Source organism: Amphibalanus amphitrite, unplaced genomic scaffold (assembly GCF_019059575.1).
Source record: "Amphibalanus amphitrite isolate SeventyFive unplaced genomic scaffold, NRLGWU_Aamphi_draft 000133F_arrow, whole genome shotgun sequence".
NCBI lineage: Eukaryota > Metazoa > Arthropoda > Thecostraca > Balanomorpha > Balanidae > Amphibalanus > Amphibalanus amphitrite.
The window spans coordinates 434734-454277 of record NW_024881628.1 but is presented as its reverse complement, the minus strand read 5'-3'; the positions used below and the strand labels follow the sequence as shown (position 1 = coordinate 454277).

The 19544-nt window shown below is 52.1% G+C and overlaps 1 protein-coding gene across 3 annotated transcripts; it reads left to right on the top strand.

The window, feature by feature from the left end:
• The first annotated feature begins 94 nt into the window (after positions 1 to 94).
• Positions 95 to 19420, top strand: LOC122382083 (mediator of RNA polymerase II transcription subunit 12-like). 3 transcript variants are annotated; one of them, XM_043367000.1, is made up of 25 exons: positions 95 to 320; positions 751 to 869; positions 1253 to 1354; positions 2454 to 4355; positions 4582 to 5110; positions 5307 to 5774; positions 5978 to 6151; positions 6544 to 6770; positions 7117 to 7250; positions 7590 to 7788; positions 8171 to 8436; positions 8818 to 9145; positions 9369 to 9416; positions 10093 to 10280; positions 10995 to 11124; positions 11232 to 11369; positions 11647 to 11795; positions 11935 to 12031; positions 13792 to 13941; positions 14178 to 14313; positions 14585 to 14753; positions 15050 to 15156; positions 15526 to 15609; positions 18280 to 18434; positions 18662 to 19420. In XM_043367000.1, the coding sequence occupies exons 2-25, from the start codon at positions 777 to 779 to the stop codon at positions 18923 to 18925; spliced, it is 6237 nt and encodes a 2078-aa protein (XP_043222935.1). In that variant the 5' UTR covers positions 95 to 320; positions 751 to 776; the 3' UTR covers positions 18926 to 19420. The 3 variants fall into 3 exon arrangements, with proteins under 3 accessions (XP_043222935.1, XP_043222933.1, XP_043222932.1); XM_043366998.1 differs by having other exon boundaries at positions 15047 to 15156; positions 18665 to 19420; XM_043366997.1 differs by having other exon boundaries at positions 96 to 320; positions 15047 to 15156.
• Positions 19421 to 19544: the final 124 nt, after the last annotated feature.

Sequence of the window (19544 nt, the reverse complement as noted above, 5' to 3'; positions counted from 1 at the left end):
TACCACAAAACTTTCCATTAAATGGCGCAGATGCTGCGCCACTTTGCTGTACTGAAGCCGCTTAGTAAACAACACAGCTTGCAACGCATAGGCTTTTGTGGGGGAGGGTGTGCTTGAATTTCTAAATATATCAAAAATTGGCTTAAATGTGACATGTCATTTTGATTTGGGGAAGCGTTCTGGCTTAGAGATAAGATCGAGGATAAGATCCTCGCCTCCAGCAACTTGGGTCCGAGACTTGAGTCCCGGGCAAGGCAGGTTGAGGTGGTATTATTACTCCCACCCTCACACTTCAACTTGCCCGCCGCTTGCAACAGCGTGTAAGTTATGCAATAATAGTACCTATAGAAAGCCTTAGGTTAGCAGCTGACTGGTCGGATGGGTATGGTGCTTCATCTTGTTTTCATTTGGTTTGGTTTGACTAGAAATAAGCATCTCCAGGTATAGCACCTTTCCGTGGCTGCAAAAACAAAAGCGTGATGCCTACTTTGCTACTATACCCAAGAGGAGTGAGTCTGGACTTTCTTTTGAATCTTGGTTATCATCAATATGACTAGAAAGTAAAATGGTACATATGGCTCTACCTATAGGGTGCCCACCTACGTTAGAATTGTGTATATGTTTTGTGGCAGGTGCAATCTTTATCAGATTCATTGTAGGATACAATTTATATCACTAGAAGAGTGCTTATATTCTGTGTGCATTGCCTGTAGGCTGTAACCAATGATTCTGAAGTGAGCTGTTTTTCAGAATATCACTGAGCATTAGCTAAAAAGATGGCATTTGTTGTAAACTGTGAAGATAAACCTCTGCGAAAATCAAGATTGGGACCGCCAGATGTATATCCTCAAGTTCCAAACCAAAAAGAGGTGTGTAGTTATTCTAGAGAGACTAATAGCCTGAATAGTGTTTGTGAGTTATTTTTGATACTTTGTAACAGCACTAGCAGTGTCCTTAGCTTTTGGTCACTAGAAAATGCATGCAGTTTAATTTTAAATGATAAAGAAAACTTGCTTAAGATTAACAACATGACAGTGGTTATACGGATTTGAGATAAAATAGTGACAAAGCTCTTATTGATATGCCCTAATTCTTGTCTGTCTACTATAAATGTGGTATATCTTTCTTTGCCTCTTCAAATTTGCAGATGTTAATGTTATTTGGCACTGTGAAGGTTACTTAATCATAGGAAGGTTACAAATTAGGCTGACTGTTGGTGACTCATATAGGTGACATTGATCAACTTTTTCAGGATGAACTGACCTCAGTCAGTGTGAAACAAGGCTTCAATGCATCACCCTGCACCTCTGATGAGTATGGCTCTGGGAAGAATTTTAACATCAATGCTAGTAAGGTAAGAGTTTCAAGCGATTCATGTTTGACAGGTTACTGGAATACTGCCAATGTAATGTCAGTCTTTCATGACTGAGTAATTGAGTTTGAAAAAAAGCTATCTTATTGACCTTGATTATATCTGTATTAATTGTTCTGTGTAATGAACCAAGTGCTTTTTGTACCTACTGTGTCCCATTTTCTTTTCTTTCGCACTCTTAGTGATGCTCACAAAGGGGTGTGCTGCTGTTACATTCAGGCTTTTCATGCTGATCTGTGAAACCTCTCAGCACATTTCAACTAATTAGATGTTGTTTGTATTGGCTACCTGGCTGGGAACTTGGCAGGACACTGAGTGTCATTAGTTGGCTGGGCAATACTTTGCCCTTAAATCCCTCTAACTATGTCACCATATCATGTAGCATCCTAGTGATGGCAACATTAATCTATTTTTTCCTTATGTTGCCATCACCAGTCACCACTAAGTTATGTGAAAAAAGATGCATTAACAAGCTCTCAATTGGAGCAATACATGTTCACTAACATCTGAGTTCTTACAGTACCCCTTCCTTCTTGACCTTCACCACAGCACAGGAGGATAACAGTCTTGTTACTCACAACCTGAAAGCTTGAATTCTCAGATTCGTTAGTCCGTAGCCTTACAGAATCTTACTTGTTTTTGGATTCTGCAGAGATAAAAGGACCTATTGCTTCTTCTTGTGAAGTGTTTTATGACATGTTTCTTTATCATTATAAACATTTGCATACTATGTCATACTAAATGATGACTTTGTGAGGCTAGAAGAGCCCCGTAGGCTCCAATTTGGCATCGCTTTTTACGCCTGACGAGGATAACCATTGGCAGCGGCTGCCATGCACGTCAACTGACGTCGGTGAGCTCCGCCCCGGCCATGTTCACACGCTGGATTTGAAATTCTAAATTTATTCCTGGAAGCACACATTTAGGTAGGAGGGTGGGATGTGCTCAACAAACTTCCCTTTGCGTGTTTTTGGCCTCGGGGCTGTAACATATCGTGTAGGTAAGACTTTTGCATCGAGACGTTGCATGTTGCACTTGAGACGTTGCATTTGGTGTTTCATTTCTATTTTTTGTTCCCCAGATGCTGGAGAACTTCTCGGCGGTGCTGTTGAAGAAGATCGAGATCAACACACTCCCGGAGACTGGTAAAAAGAAACAGCCGATCTCCCACCGAGACAACTACTGGCCAGTACCCACCAGGCCCAAGGCGGCTGAGATATGGCTGAAGGACCTGGTGGGCAACAAACCGCTGACGGTGCTGGCCAAGAAGGTGCCCATCTTCAACAAAAAGGACGAGATTCTGAGCAAGCTGTGCGACTACTCGGTGCCGACGGTGCGCGCCTGCTGGCTCATCAAGATGTCGTCGGCCTACTATATGGCGGTGGCCGAGACGAAGAACAAGTCGAAGCGGCAGCTGCCTGACCAGACCCAGGAGTGGACGCACACGTTGGAGCGGTTCCTGAAGGAGCAGCTGGCGCGCCTGGAGGAGCACTACTCGTGGACGCCGCCCGTGTCGGGCTTCTCGCCGCTGGGCGGCGGCTCGTCCGAGGAGCAGAAGGTGGCGCTGCGCCAGTGGCAGTACGGCACGCAGCTGGCCGGCGTCATGTACGAGCAGGGCCTGCTCGACCGAGAGACGTTCCTCGAGTGGGTGCTGGACGTGTTCCGGGCGCGCGCCCACGACGACGGCCTGCTGAAGCTGGTGGTGCCGCTGCTGCTGCAGTACGTCAGCGAGTTCACGCGCTCCGAGCTGCTGGCGCGCAAGCTGGCCTACTACTCGTGCAAGAAGCTCAACTACATGATTGCCGAGATGGAGGCGTCCGAAGGGCGGCCGCAGAGTCCGGTGTTTGGCGCGGAGGGCGGCGCTCCGCCGCCGCCGCCGGCGCAGCCCGTGCACAGCAACCCGCTGGTGGCCGCCTTCATCCGACTGGTCAACTGCAACTTCTACGAGAGCATCGTGTACGGCCTGAGCTCGGTGCTGCAGACGATCCTCTACAAGAACCCGACGGCGCTGGTGTGGAACTGTCTGGGCGACGGCAAGGGCGCGCCGCCAAGCAGCTCTCCGCTGGGCGGCTCGCCGCTGGACCTGCTGCCGTGCCTGCCGTCGGGCCTGCCGCTGCCGCCGAGCGCCGCCAACGCCGAGTGGCGCCAGCGGCTGCGCCGGGTCGAGGACGACGTGCTGGAGCGGAGCCGCGCCTCGGACCTGCGCTGGTCCGTACAGACGGCCACCGAGCTGACGGTGGGCCGCGTGCTGGCCGCCCTGGACGCGCTCGACCAGCACAAGTGGCACCGCGCCGACGACGCCAACAGTTTCGACACGCTGTACGCGCGCATCTTTCCGCCGGCGAGCCGGGACGCGTCCGAGGGCGCGCCGTCGGACGACGCGATCGTTCAGCTGTTGTGCGAGTGGGCCGTGTCGGCGCAGCGGCTGGGCGAGCACCGAGCGCCGGCCGTGGCCATGCTGCTGGAGAAACGCCAGGCCGAGCTGACGGCGTCCGAGGGCGACGGCGACGACCGCGAGTCGGTGTGCTCGGGCTCGTACCCGGCCTACATCTACCAGAGCCTGTTGTTCCGCTTCCTGGACACGTCGGCGCCGGTGCTGGACTCAGTGGGTCTGGGCGGCCGCAGCCGGCCGGCGTTCGCCAGTCTGGTGCTGCTCTTTCTGGAGCTGACCCGACACGACGTGTTCTCGCACGACCAGTACCTACGAACGCTCATCTCGCGCGGCGAGCTGCGCACCAACCCGGCCAGTCCGGCCCAGTCGGCGGCCGCCTTCGCGCGTCCCGAACACTATGACGACGACAAGCTGGACATTGACGACGACTTAGACAAGCTGGTGCAGCACATCAAGTCGACCAACGCCGATATGGACAACCCGGACAGTCCGCGGGAGGCCTTCTCGCTGGGCGGCGGTCACTCGGAGAAGCTGGAGGGACGGAGGCGGAACCGACACCTGATTTACACCACTCACTTTCCGCTGCCGCAGGTAGCTTGACACTGACGAGCGGGGAGATGGGAAATGATCTGGAAACATGTGAAGTTGACTAAAGTATGATCATCAAAGTTTCAGCCCCTGATGTTTTCGTGAAATAATATTTTTGGCGCTGTGGTAAATGGTGGAATGAATGACTCGTATCATTTGCACTAGAGCATCATTATTGTACAATGTTTACTTCTCTGCTACTTCAACTAACGTCTCTGTTCCCCGACAGGACGACGCGTACACAGACGACGACAAGCAGCGTCACATCCTGCTGTTCGGCGTCAAGCGGGCGCGTGACGAGGCGCGCCACGCCGTAAAAAAGACCAGCAAGGAGATCATGAAGCTGTTCGGCAAGAAACTCTCGATCGACGTGTCCGAGGGCGGCAAGGTGAAGCGCCAGAGCCGCGGCGAGTTTCCGTTCGAGGCGGTGGTGCAGCGGTTCCAGGCGCTCTCGTTCTTCGACCAGCACCAGGTGACGCACCAGTGCGCCACCCAGGTGGTGGAGATGCTGGCCGCCTTCGCCGCCGGCAGCTCCAACTACCTGCCGGTGGTGGAGCACGTCAGCTTCCTGTTCGACCTGATGGAGCTGGCGATGAACATCCGGGACCTGCTCGACAGCTGCGTCAACATGCTGCGCGAACTGCCCGACGTGGAGGGACAGCTGCACAGCAAGAACTCGGTGCGCGCCGGCACGTTCGCCACCTCGATGGCGCTCTATATCGTCGGCGCGTGCCGGCGCTACCACAGCACCCTCATATGTGAGTACGCTATGGAACTAATGGTAGTCTGTTTTGATGCTGGACTTGGAGGGAACTGATGGGTGAAGTATGTTGGCAGCTGTCTATTTAGGATTTGGTGCATTTCCTGTTTTGAAGGATACTTACTGTGCTTATCCTTCGTTTGACTTATGCACATTCCTCGCTTGACTATTCGTTCATTATCTCCCGTTGGCAGTATCGCAGGACCAGACGGCCTCCATCTTCGAGGGCCTCTGCAAGGTTGTGAAGCACGTGAGGAACCACACCGACTGCTCCTCCGCCGAGCGCTGCATCCTGGCGCACCTGGTGCACCTCTACAGCAGCTGCAGCTTCCTCAAGTCCAAGCACTACGAGGCGCGCTTCGAGAGCTTCAGCAACGCCTACCAGAAGCTGAAGCAGCTGTTCAACACGCCGCTGAAGGCGAGCGGCGCGTCGTTCAGTCGCAACGCCGCCTTCATGGCCGAGTACCTGACGGCGCCGACGCGGCCCATCGAGCCGTCGGCGGTTCGAGCGCTCAACGAGAGCGGCGCCAACCGCTACAGCTTCGTGTGCAACGTGGTGATCGAGGCATGCAGCACGGCCGACAGCGAGCGGCTCAACGACCTGGCCGTGCTGGCGGCCGAGGCGACGGCGCGCTGCAACGCCCTCTCTCCAGAGTGGCTCGGTGAGTGCCCGAGGGCTGCTGCTGCTTAGCACTGACAGGATAGCTGTGGGAACGATTGATTAGTTAACAGTTTGAATATTGCGGGTGCGGTGTTTGTGTCAATTACAACATTTAGGCGGATATTTAGTGAAGTTTTATGATGAAAGCATCCTTTGGAGTTTTTTTTATCGTTATTTTACACTCTGTCCCGCCTCTCCCCTCAGCGATGCTGCACGCGGCTTGCGGCGGCTCTGACAGCTGGCTGGACGTTCTGGCGGCCGTGGACATGACTGCCGCCTCCACTCACCGCAGTCTGGCGCTCTTTATGACCGTGCTGGCCGCCCGGCACTGCATCTACATGGAGCGCATCATTCGGTTCGGCGCCGAGTGTCTCTGCCGTAAGTGACGCAGAAGAGTCATGGCCGGGATATTGGCTGTCCGAGCTGGAACCGAGTTATCGGAAACATGCATCAAATAGACTTGTGATTATGATGTTTCAGAAGACGTGTATCTGGAGTGATTGAAGAGACTATTTACTAGCGGTAATTTGTCTTGTTTTACCTCCCAGCGTATTGCCACTTGCGTTCTTCAATGTGAAATGCTGGCCTCCGAATCCCAGCTTTCCCCGACCTCTTAGTATGTCGTAAAAAGCTGTCATCCACTTGACTGAATCCATAATTATTATGGATTCAGTGTATCTATGTATCCAATGTATCTATTATAGATACATTGGACATGCTTCGCCATATAGCAGGATCCCGTCTGTGACTCGACTGACTTTGCTCCGCAGTCAAGGGTTACCGGGAGCGCGAGTCAGGAGCGCGTCTGATGCTACGGCTGTTTGGCCACCTGTGGATCCCCTCGGAGCAGCCGCAGCCCAGCTGGTACGACACGACCGCCGGCGGCACGGTGCCGTCGGACGGACAGCCGTGCAGCCTCAAGTACAGCTGCGACAGGCACCTGCTGATGGCCACCCAGGACAACCTGCTCGTGCCGGCGCTGCTCGGTGCGCTCAAGGTTGGAGAATCAGGCATATGGACTGGCTGGCCGCTGGGTGGATGGCATGAGATTCAGTAGAGTTGAGTGTATGGATATCATTGGACGGCTGAGTATCAGGATACGTTACTTTCGATATTGTGTTGTGTTGGGATAAGATTCGAGACACGAATGCATCAGTCTCAAGTGAATGAGTAATTTATCGACCATCGCCACACATTGCTAGTTACGGCTTTCACGTCCGTTTCGCATGTGTGTGTGTGTGTGTGTGTGTGTGTGTTTTTTTAGATCTATTCTTCCGATGACTCTGTGTCCATGATTCGGGCGTTAGAGTATGCAGTAATGTAATGTTTTCGGTTCTCCCCAGGCCATCATATTCCTAGTAGACGCGACCGTGGGCGACGGCTCCGGCCGCCCGGAGGGCAAGGGCGGCAGCGGTGAGCTAAGCATCAGCGCCATCCTGGGCACCTCGGACCACCACGGCGAGCCAGACGATATCGGGTACGGACGCGGGCTGTGAGACGGACCTGACTGGGTGCTGGCACTTGGGGGGACTGGGGTGATGTGCTGAAATCAAACTAGGGTCATTGAAGCTTGGACTGACGAGACTTTTGAGACTTGTATTTTGACCGAACACAATCTGGAAAGCATTTTTGTCACGACACAGCCATTATTGAATTCCCAGTGCCCTTTTTTAATGGGCGTAGTGTTACTTGCCTCTAACACCTGTCGTTAACCTCTGCTATTTGACATCTAACCTCTTTCGATGACCTTATCTGACCCTGTCACCGGTGACCTATGTCCGTGACCATATTGTCTGACCCGAGATCCCCTCGGCAGCCGGTCGTCGTCGGGCCTGAACAAGGCCGGCCTGTCCGAGTTCGCTCGTCACATGCTGAAGCAGATCTGCGGCCAGCCGTGGGTGCGTGAGAAGCTGATCAGCTCGCCGGACGAGATCGTATCCATGGAGAAGAAGTCCCACTCTGGTGAAGGGGATGACGACATCGGCCTGCTCGACCGCATGCTGTCCGCTAAACAGGTCAGTGTGAGGCAGTACTATGGGAAAGGGAGGAAAGTGCCTTTTCCATATAAAGTTACTGTCTGAAACTGGTTGATGCTGAGGCTGCTTTTAGGTTTTAAGATATTTTCGATTTGATAGGAAACAAGGTTTATTTGAAGATTGTTGCGTATGATGATAAATATTTGTTGCACGTGTATATGCAAATTGCAATGCTTCAGAACTTGGTGCCGAAATATCAGCCGACTCGGTTATGTTCTCTGAGTAAGCCACAGGAGTGAGGCGTGCTTTAGAAATATCAATTACATGTGCGGAAAAACGTACCGGCGACAACAAGACTGTGTTACTGGCCACACTTCACCCTCCACCGGTCCACGACTAACGTTCCACGGCATTCCACCAGGCGCGCCGGCTGTTCCACATGATCGTCCACCCGGACAACCACGCCTTCTACGTAGACGACTCGCCGGGCGACCGACAGGTGTGCAGTCGCATACTGGAGACGCTCGACCAGTGGACCATCCGTGTGGCGCTGCTGGACCTGCGTCTGCTCTACCAGCAGACGGGAAGAGCGAGCGCCGACAAACATAACCAGTGGCTACACACGCTGGCCAAAGCGACAATCGACGCCTTTCAGGGAGGGGAGGGCTCGCAGCGAATACATAGCAGGTGAGTGGAACTGAACGCGTACACACTGGTTAGTGAGATTTTCGGTTAGGAGCCGACGGGACGTTATTTTTCATGGGTCCGTCTGTCTCTCTCGGTCTTTGGCCGAATCTGCTCGATTAGCCCGGGCGAATACCTTTTACTCAGATAGATAATACCGCTGGGTACGCTGAGGCTGGGGCGGCTGACTATGGTGAGCGCTGAGCAGCACGCGCGTAGTGCGCTCTTGAACGGTCTGGGTACGTCGATGACTTTAACCAGAGGTAGTCTGTCGCGAGGAGGCGCATGTGACGGACCCAGAAACGAAGAGGCACGGACCACCGGCCAGTCTTAAATCATTATATGTCGCTATCAGTGTAATAAAATAGTTTCTTCATCCCTCAGTGCCGGCGGCGACGAGCGGCCGTCGTTCGTGTGGCTGGTCCCGCCGCTGGTAGCCAAGCTGCCGGCCGACGCGCAGGCCTGCATCCTCCAGGCGGCCACCCAGGTGCTCGAGTCGGCCGGCTGGGTCAAGAAGAGCTCCTCGCAGGCCGGCGGCGGCTCGGGCGCCGGGTCGGCCGGCCCGCCGACGCCGCCCCCGGGCCCGTCGGCGCACCAGCCGTTCAAGCAGCTGGTGCTGAGCTGTGTGCGCGGCCAGGAGGAGCAGCGAGACGACCTGGTGTCGTCGCTGCAGGTCCAGTTCCAGCAGTTCATCAGCAGGGACGGAAAGGACGTGAGTGACGCGGTGAACTGATAAAAGAAGGCTGGTTGGAGCGAGAAGTAAATGAACGCTACTTTGTGTGGTTCCGCTGAGCAGTAGCCATTTTAGGATTTTAAAAGCTGGAGCGTTCCTATATCACATTCCGTGTTTCTCTACTTCGAAGCTGATTTGGCGAGGTTGTTTGTCACTTTCAGTTATCATGTTTGGTTGTATCATTGCTGTCTCCTCGTTTCAGGAGCCGAAAGATAAGGATGAGAAGCGGAAAACAGCCGATAGTAATAAGGTAAACTAAACACTTGGCTTTATAACCTTACTTGCGGTTTTCGTCTTCATAATCTGGTTTGCTATTCGCCTATTGACATTAACTTTTTTACGGTGATTAAAGGGACTATCCCACCTTTAACATGGGGTTTGAGTTGAGATAGCCAAGTTTGCGGCGAGGTTCAGAAACCACTATCTATCTAGGTTGCAACCCCCGCGGCCTCTTGGTGTTGAAGAAATTCGTTCCCTTCATTTGAAAATGGGCCTTGTACAAGGCCCTATCTTCAACATGGAGCGACCGTTAGTGTGACGTCACCTCGTTTAGTCATTCTGATTTAAATGGGTTTGTTCGTTGAAAAATCGCTTAAAACTTGGTCTGAACTTTGTAGTGGTGCCTACAGAGTAAAGAGTCAGCTTTATGACAGTAATGTGGCCTGGGGAAGGAGGTAATTTTGGGCTGTGACGTCACATATTTGAATGTTTGTGTTTGGAATATGGGAAGCCTAAGATGTTTAATGAAAAATAAATGCTAGAACCGTGTTCCTGGTCATCCAATCTATAAAGTCGGGCACAATTTAACTGGTTTTAACAACATTTTAGAAGGTGGGATAGTCCCTTTAAGCCACCCGCCTGCGGTATGGTCCCACGTTCACCGTCTCCCCCCCCCCTCATTCATGTCCCGTCTCCTCCCGCCGCAGAAGGAGACTGTGTTTCCGGACGAGAACAAGACGGGTGCGCACGTGCACAGCGCGCTGCACCTGCGGTTCAGCCTGCTGGGCGGTGTGTTCGACGCCATCCAGCGGGGTAACCTGAGCATGACCGACACCTGGGTGCTGCTGCTCGCTCAGCTGGTCACCAACGGCGTGGTCACGCTGTACAACAACAGGTCGGTGGCCTGACAGGCTGGGTAGTGGCCAGTGGGACGGGATGGGAGCGATGGGCGGATTTGGGGTGGACGGGAGTTATGGATAACTGCTGGCCTGGTCGAGACTAAGATTAGGTTGTCGTGTTATTTGTAATGTCGCTCTTTCAACTAGTTAAGCATTACGTGCACCACCGTCAGTTGTACGTGATGGCTCGGACGTCACTATATCGACACCTTTTTTTAAACCCCACATTTGTTCTCCCGTGAAGTTCAGACAAGTTGTTAAGAAACCTTCAAAAAAGGTACAGTCACTCGATTTTTCTCAAGTTTGTCTGTCTTGGCAGATCAAGCATTGCCAGAGCAAGCTTACGAACACACAAATTTGATCAGGATCGGACGATTGGACACTTCTATAAAGAGATCTTTCGTGCTTCCCGGAAATTCACCGGAGAACAGAATATGTGGTGTTTAAAAAAAGTGTCGATATTATGTCCCACAGTGACTTGTACACCACCGTGTTGGACATGATGGGTCTGACGTCACTATATTATGTCCCACAGTGACTTGTACACCACCGTGTTGGACATGATGACTGACATCACTATATTATGTCCCACAGTGACTTGTACACCACCGTGTTGGACATGGTGGGCCTGACGTCACTATATGTCCCACAGTGACTTGTACACCACTGTGTTGGACATGGTGGGCCTGACGTCACTATATGTCCCACAGTGACTTGTACACCACCGTGTTGGACATGGTGGCCACGCTGATCCACTCTGCCGTCGTTGGGGACGCGCAGGCCGAGAAACCGGAGGAGAACAAGCGACACTACCAGACGCTCGCCAAAAAACTGCGGAAGGTGCGTCCCGAGGCACAGGATGTCACACCAGTTTTGTGTGAAACGATCCCCTATAACTATAATTCATTACCCATGAACAATCGTCCCTGTCCGTTGTATGTTCTCAGGAGCTGGGAGACCGTCGCGGCGTGTCCATCCAGTACCTGCGACAGTTCCTGCCCATCCCAAAGAAGACCGTGGAGGTTGTCAACTGCGAGCTCAAGTCGGCGCCGCCGCCCGGCTTCGAGAGCTTCGAGAAACGACGGGTGAGACGGTGGGCAGCGGATATCAATGAGTTAAACAGGAACAATTCTGAAAGGCTATCGTTAATTTTCTTTGTATAACTAGTTGGGGTGACGACTGACGAACATTGTCACAGTATGGGTAGGGAGAAATGGAGTCTGTAATTGAGAAGATTATACTGGTTGGTGTAGTGTGTGCATTGTGCCTCTCTCGTTTCTTGGCACCGCGCCGGTATGATCGGCTGTACCCTTGCACCGACGGAGTTCGCCGCCCTGACCGGTGGTGTCGTGCCGCGCGCAGGGTCTGATCCTGGTGGACAAACAGAAGGTGTCTCCGTGGGACCTGCTCGAGGGACACCGCAACCCGGCGCCCCTCAGCTGGTCCTGGTTCGGCGCCATCCGACTCGAGCGCACCATCAGCAAGTACGAGGAGGTCTTCAAAATGATGAGGTCAGTATATTTAGCCACGTATGTGTGTATTCGTTTTACTGTTTTATGTTCTGCATTCTCATTCGAGGTGTCAGTCATATCCTTGGTCCGAACTGTATGGCACCGGGACTCTATTTACCTCCTATCTGCTCTTGGCCAGGTTCCACCAGCACCAGGCGATGATCAAGTCTGACACGTACTACCTGGAACGGCCGCCCCTGCCGCCCGAGGAGCTGGAACCCATTCCGGAGAAACAGGTACGCCGGGACGGACACTAGGCACGGGGGTGGGGAGGGAACGGTTCTGACTAATACTAGTGTTCGTGTGACGTGCTGGGGTGAGATCGATCTAAAGTTATCAAGCTTTAGTAAGATGCTAGCGTCGGAACCTGATGATGGTTCTGCATATACTGTTGTGGTAGATCTTAGCCAACTTACTACAGCATTGCGTTTTAGGACCTACTATGGACGTCAAACCCCTTGAGACCCCACTTTTTTGCGATAATTTTTAAATGCGTCAACTCTCGTTGACGATATTCCGGCAATGTCTGTTTCAGAACCTGCCGAAACTTTTATTACTAAGGTATTTTGACGCCAAACGATTATGAAAGGTACTTCTCATTCACTCGTAATGTTAAATTTCACGGAACGAATCTGCTGTTAGGGTAGAGGCTACGCGCTCATGGGGCGGAGCCAAGTAATGACGTCAGCGCTAAGCTCCGCCCTACCCCTCCGGCGCTCCTTGCCCGGCGACCGGTCACCCGTGTCTCTCGCTCCATTCAGGCTTGGTGGTGGGCGGTAGCTGGTAGCGGTAGCGGGTGCTGGTAGATGGCATTTAGAGCAGATGGCGCTGGTGGCGGGGCTCGAGTGTGGCCGAGCGCAAGCCTCTGCCCGGGCCTGAATTGACCTTAGCATTACGAGTGAATGAGAAGTACCTTCCATAATCGTTTGGCGTCCAAATACCTTAGTAATAAAAGTTTCGGCAGGTTCTGAAACAAACATTGCCAGAATATTGTCAACGAAAGTTGACGCGTTTAAAAATTGTCGCAAAAAAGTGGGGTCTCAAGGGGTTTGACGTCCATAGTAGTTGCTTGGTAAACGCACTTTTAAGAGACCTATATATAACTGCCTACTACTAATACTTTAAATGTAACAGCTGTTGACTATTGGTCACCTGTGTCCGTCTTTCATTTTGCCAAAGGCATGCATACTCCGTGATGATTCTATTCAAACTTGTTTCAAGCGATTGCTTACATAAGTAACTGCTTCTGGTTTGTATGTGCGTTCGTCTATAATCCTTTACGACCTTGTTCATTAGCTTGTTCGAGCACAACCTTGATCTAGTGCTTTTCCACCAGGTCTTTCCTCCCAAGCCGCAGGTATTTTGTGTAGTGTCATCTGTCATACACATATTCCTACCCAGGATTATAAACATATCCAATATTTTGCCCTGATGCTCAGTCATTAGGAGGGTGGGATTTAGCTGTGCTTTGTTGCTTCGCTTCGCTTGCCTGTCTGCTTCCGATGCCGATAGTACTGTGATGTATTTATGATGTATAATGATATTTAATGTTACTTTTTGAAACTTGTCGTTTAAAAGTCGTGAACAATGCACTGCAGTCGGCTTATCGTGTCAAGGCTCTTCTTTTGTGACATTGCCGTCTGTCGACGATTCATACGTTTGTGACTCACGCACTCATGCTAAATGCCGTTTATTTTTTGCTGATCGACTGATACAGACAGCAAAGTACCACACATAGTTGACATTTTATAATGTTACACTTGATTCATTTCTGTTTACTCCTCAGCTGGGGCTTGAAGTACTTGGATCGTAGTTATTTCTGTGTTCTATGGCAGGTCGTAAAAGGCGCCCTAACTACTCTTAGCTGTTTCGTTGACATTTGAATGTCGAGCGTTGCATGCATCACCGTCTCGCCTGCTGCCCGTGACCTCACATGACGTCATGTATGACGTCACGTGTGTAGTCGCGCCGTCCAACCCCCGCGTCTGACCCGCAGAAAGAGGAGACCAAAGTGGCAGAAGTGCCCAGCTGCGACTCGCCGCGGGGCGGCGCCAAAAGAGCGCGCGGCAGCGGAACGCGCAAAAAGCGCGAGCGCGCCAACCGGCAGCTCAGCAACTCGGGCATCATGGCGCCGCGCATGAACACGGTGAGCGCCGCCATCTTGGCCGCCGCTGGGCTGAGGATTGTGGCTTTACATTGAGCTAGCTTTCTGAGACGATGAGCTTGTTCGCCGCTGCGTGCCGCTATTTTGGCGTGAGTCGCACCGCCGGGGACGCTCAGTCAGCATTGTGTCCTGTCTAGGCTCGGTGTGGTAGTAGCTCCCCATCCCGTGCCATTGACCCCACAGTTGATCGATATGTTCTCGTCGGCCCGTGTCGCCAGCCGCCGATGCCTGGCATGGCTCAGTATGGTCCGGGCGGCGGGATGTACGCGGCCGAGCAGCAGTGGTTCCCGCCTCAGCAGGGGCCGCAGGGACCGCCGGCGCCCTACTACCACCAGCAACAGGCCATCGGCGCAGGTGAGAGCTCCGGGCGACAGCCATTGCTGCAGAGCTGTGTGCTGAATCGTGTGAACAGTGCTAAGGATTTTGGTGCCAAGGGGACTGAGAACTTCATCATAGCCATTAGTATACTCGCAGTTGCATAACGCTCACTTCTTTCTGCCGCGAGTGTTTAATCACGCACCACTGAAAACCCGCCCATGATTGGTCACGGCTAGTCTACTGAGTGTTGATCTTGGCTCTCCGGCCTCGTGATGACCTAATCCGACCTGACCTAACCTCTCGACAGCGGGCGGCCAGCGGTTCCCCTCGTCGGCCAGCAAGATGGCGCTGACGACAATGCTGCGCAACCGGCAGCCGGGCGGCTTCATGCAGCCGCAGCCGCAGCCGGGCTACCCGAGCATGCACCCGAGCATGCAGGACAAGCAGCAGCTGCTCCGGCAGCAGCAGATGATGAGGTGCGGCTGGACTCGGGGACGAGGGAGGGAGGGAGCTACTTATTACGGCCGGAATTAACCTGTCTCTGACTACTGTCAAGCATGTCTTGGCGAAAGTTGTGTCCGAGTACCGTGGTGGGATCTTCAACCATCTCACGGTTTCTTAGACCTGATTGACCTTTGGGTTTTGTTGTCCCTACGAAGCTAGCCCCGTATCGATGGTTTCTAGTCACTCTGCTCGGCAATCCCTGCTCCTTTCCCCCTTTCTTCCCCGCAGCGCTGTCCCAACTGATGGTACTGTGTGCTGTCCTCAGCAGGGACCAGATTCGCGTCCAGCACCCGGGAGGGCCTGTGTACGCGCCGCGTCAGATGCCGGGCCCGCCGTCCGGACCGGGGCCCACCATGCCGCAGACCATGTACCAAGGTCAGTGACCGCCTGCCCCGGCACGGCGAGCTACTGGGGTCACCCGGTGGATGGGCGCCTCTCGACATCGGGAACTGTAATTGGGGTCACGCTGTAGGGCCGCTCGGTGTTCGGTTACTCACAGAATTGGTTGTCGAAATCTACATATTCTGGGCAGCAGCTCGACGATGGGCTAGCATTTTAGCCTGTCGAATGCCTTATATGACGCTATCGGTGAATGTGTAGACGATCTTGGTGGTGCTTCGATATTGATATCTGGATTAAGAATGTTCGTAGACACATACTGTGTCATGTTATTGTAACTTCTGTTACGACTGTACCCCATGTGACCCGTTCGTGAATTCTGACACCTCGTGTGTGATCCACAAGGGATGAACCCCGGCTACAACCCTGCCTACATGGCGCAGCAACAGGGCCAGCCGAGCCAGCTCATGACTCAGGGAAACCCAAACGGTGAGTGGTAACCAGCTCATGACTCAGGGAAACCGGTGAGTGGTAACCAGCTCATGACTCAGGGAAACCCAAACGGTGAGTGGTAACCAGCTCCTGACTCAGGGAAACCCAAACGGTGAGTGGTAACCAGCTCATGACTCAGGGAAACCGGGGAGTAGTAACCAGCTCATGACTCAGGGAAACCCAAACGGTGAGTGATGCCACGTAAAATATCGCAACCAATTACGTTGTACAGGCTTGGGTTGAGGGTTATCTGAGACAGGAGATTAACCCTCTAATGCCCACACATAGTTCCACGGTTCCAAAAATTAACACCTTGTGACATATGACTCATTTTGGGTCCCTTGTTCGAAATCTGATGTCAAATATTTTTTCGCAGTTCAAATTTCGGAAATAAATTTTGTATCAGATATGATACATTGGGCATTCCACTTGCTAATTTTTAGTGGTATCAGACCACACAGAAGGAAGTGAAGACATAGATGAGAAAATATATATTATCAAAAATTTCAGTGATAAAAGTGGCAGTTACAATGTGTAAAATGCCAACAAGACATCCTTTACTGTGCACCTTTTATCAGAACATTTTCTTAATATTTCATTGGCATTCTTCTTGTATCAAAATGTCCTTTCAGTCGGTGCTTACTGCTTAGGGAACAACGCTAATCATAGGCATCTATTTACGAGTGCCTTCTATTCCTTCAATTTCCACGATACAGCGCGTTGCACTTGTGCAATTTTTTCATAATTCAGACATGTGGGCCATGCTTCTCAAACGTAGATGCGTTATGCATACTTGATATAGAAATGAAGACATTACAGTTGGCTCGCGGTAAGTGGTTGAAGTGAAGCAGTTCTGATGCAAAATGCTGGACAGCCTGCCGACGGACCGGGATCAATGCCAAAGACGATGTTGGTTTATCTTCACGATAGCCGGACAATCCCTGGTGACTGAAACCCTCAGCCTGTGAATCGTCAGTTACTACTTTGACTGGTCGTGCGGTCCTGATGTCATCAGCGTCAATACAACAGCCGCGCACTGACCAGTGCAGTAACCGTTGTACGTGTCAGACAACAAAGGTACAGGTAACTGTGTACCGATCGGCAGGAACTTGCACAATGTTCATTGACCTCATATGGAGGTGAGCATACGCATTACGCAATGCCGTAACTTTTATTCTTATGGTCAGTACAAAAGTAGTATCCATGTTTTAGTATAATCCTTTTTGTTTAGTGACACTCAGCTACCATAGTTGGCGGCATATGTCAATATATGACAACAAATGATATACCTGGCAGTGAAAATGCTTGCCAGGTGTCAGGCACCTGCTGGAACCTGGCAGCAGTGCATGGTTGCCTACTTCTTAGATAGGAAATCAAAGGAACCACGCCCTTCGGTCCTGAGTCTGTCTTCATGGCGAGCCCGTTTAGCGAGCTTCCTCTGAAGATGACGATATAGTTTTCCACTCCACATTCAATCTCTTACTACTGGGATGAACGGAGGAGATCTGAATCGCAAACAAATTGTGAATCGTTCTCCAATATGAATGAAAAATGCTGGCTGGCTGCTAATGCAAGTCTTCATCCATGCCCAGCTAACACATAGACCCACAAGACATAAATAAGCCCGTCCACAACCCCTGTTGGAATATCGAAATTGTGCAAGAGACCGCTGAATCCTCCTGTCCCTAACATCAAGTCTCAATTTTTGGTTTCACGAGTATAAATGCTCGCACGGATGATCGTTCCTTGAAATCAACAAGCTTGTCATCGATAGCATGTCATTCCTAACGTGGTTTTAGAAGATATGGTCTGCTAGTGTCCTGCAGATCAAAAGGTTCACTATTGTCATCGTCAAACAGTTGCAAAACCATATTCCTACGAGCGTTAGAAAAGTCGAGATGTATGAGGCATAAGGCCACTCATAGAGAGCTAGATGTTAGAAGATTGAGAAGGATGAGAGGCGGCATAAGCGTACCAATATCGTTATGATATTTTAAGTCTGGAGCGGAATAGTCTGGAGCATCTGGCGCAAGAGGTGCGAACTTCACAAATTTATGCATCTTGTACCATCGTCATTTGCAATGACTCACAGGCCATTGCAATGCTTATCACCGGAGAAAACTATGGTATTGGCACACCGTATGTTGCAGCGGCGAAAAAATCATAGAAAATATTGGAGTGCTATGCCCACTGTATCATATCTAGTATCCCCAAAAATAGGGGTCCATATCTTTGACCCTGAAATAGCTGCGATGTTTTGCAACATACTATGATATATGTTGAACATTTGTATCACAGTATACCAAGTTTCTTTCCAAATAACTAATTTTTTTTGTTTTCTAAATGCTTAAATTTACACTTGCATCTCAAATTGACTTTCAGCAAAGGACAAACTGACCCTCTTCAAAATCACCTGGTGGGAAACTGAGATATCATTACTTAAAAATTTTGCCACCAGGTGGTTGCCAAGACGTACCACTTCTGATACTGCAGGGTTTTCAACAATTTTCACCTCTATGATTAGCAGGCGAATTTTCTGCAAATTGACTTACAGATATGATACCGGGGGCACTAGAGGGTTAATATACACCTTTCCTGGAAGGTTTCTCTTGAAGTGAAGGCTCTCTAGCTTGAAGACTAACTCTACCCTATCTCCCTGCGTTTCAGCGATGGGCTTTGGCGGCCAGCAGGGCCAGCCGGCGCCGCAGCAGCAGATGATGCAGCCGCAGCAGCAGCCCGGCATGATGCCCATGCGGTCCCAGCAGCAGCCAGGCCCGACCGGCTACATGAGCCAGATGAGGCCCAGCACAAACTATATGCAGGTGAGCCGCGGAGCGTGACCTATAGGCGGGAGCACGCTAAGCATCGGATGTGAAAGGTATCGTTGATGAATTCTGCAAGTGTTCAAGTGATGGCAAGTGTTCGTTCACTGTGGAATCCCCCGGCCGCTATGACGTCCGCCAATGACCGATCATACGGTCATAGGTATGTGTTGTGACTCGTATCTTGCGACTGTGTGTCCCCTCTGATTGTGCCACTCCGTCCCCAGCAGGCGCCGAACGTGACTGTGAACGCTATGCAGGCCGGCGGCCAGTACCGAGCCATGGCGCCCGGGCCGCCGGGCGCCGCCGGTCTGCCCCAGCGGCTGCGACACCCGATGATGATGCAGCAGCAGCCGGGCACGCTCATGAACCAGCTGCGACAGCCCAGCCTCGCCCAGCAGCAGCAGCAGCAGCAGCAACAACAGCAACAACAGCAACAACAGCAACAGCAGCAGATGCAGCCGAGCAACCCGTACCAGTACCACCAGTGAGGCGGCGGCGGCGGCGGCTCGGAGGGCCCGTACCGGGGCTGGCCGCCGGCCGACTGGGGACCGGAGCCGCCGTGGCGGCCGGTGCGCCGCGCCGCGCCGGCTGACCCGCCGCCGGCCTCTGCAGACTGTGACCTGAATTTGAGGTGACCTGATCTGCGTGCCGAGAACGCACCTATATATTGTTTTGTTTTGAGCTGTGACCCGTTTTTGGGGACGTGTTTTGTGTAGCGCTGTGCTCGTGTCTATGTCGGTCGCTGTGAATGGCCGCGTCTCATCATTCAGGACCCATTGATTGTGTGTTGGTGTCGATTGGGGCGTCGTGGCTGCCCGCCCGTTTCAGTGGTGATGCTGTGGCGAGCTGTCCGTGGATCTGACTTCATGATGACGTGTCTGCGGGCTGCGCCGGTGTCTGCTGCGGGCGGGCGTCACCGAACCTGTCCCTCATTTCATGTGCGCGGCTGTGCTCCGTTTGTTAAATATATAGCACGCATATCATCGTGTTTGTGTAAAGAACTCCAAGACCTCCAAGAAGCCTCTATTATTAGAAGACAAGGACTGCGAGAACGTTCGTAGGGGGAAAACTTGGGGAAAGCGTGTACGATGGGGCGGTAATGGTCAA

Bases quoted from the DNA above. Each gene is read 5' to 3' on its own strand.
- LOC122382083 (XM_043366997.1), top strand. From the start codon at position 777: ATGGCATTTGTTGTAAACTGTGAAGATAAACCTCTGCGAAAATCAAGA. The intron at 11,796-11,934 runs GTCAGTATATTT...GCTCTTGGCCAG, and splicing joins GAGGTCTTCAAAATGATGAG to GTTCCACCAGCACCAGGCGA. The intron at 13,942-14,177 runs GTGAGCGCCGCC...CCGTGTCGCCAG, and splicing joins TGGCGCCGCGCATGAACACG to CCGCCGATGCCTGGCATGGC.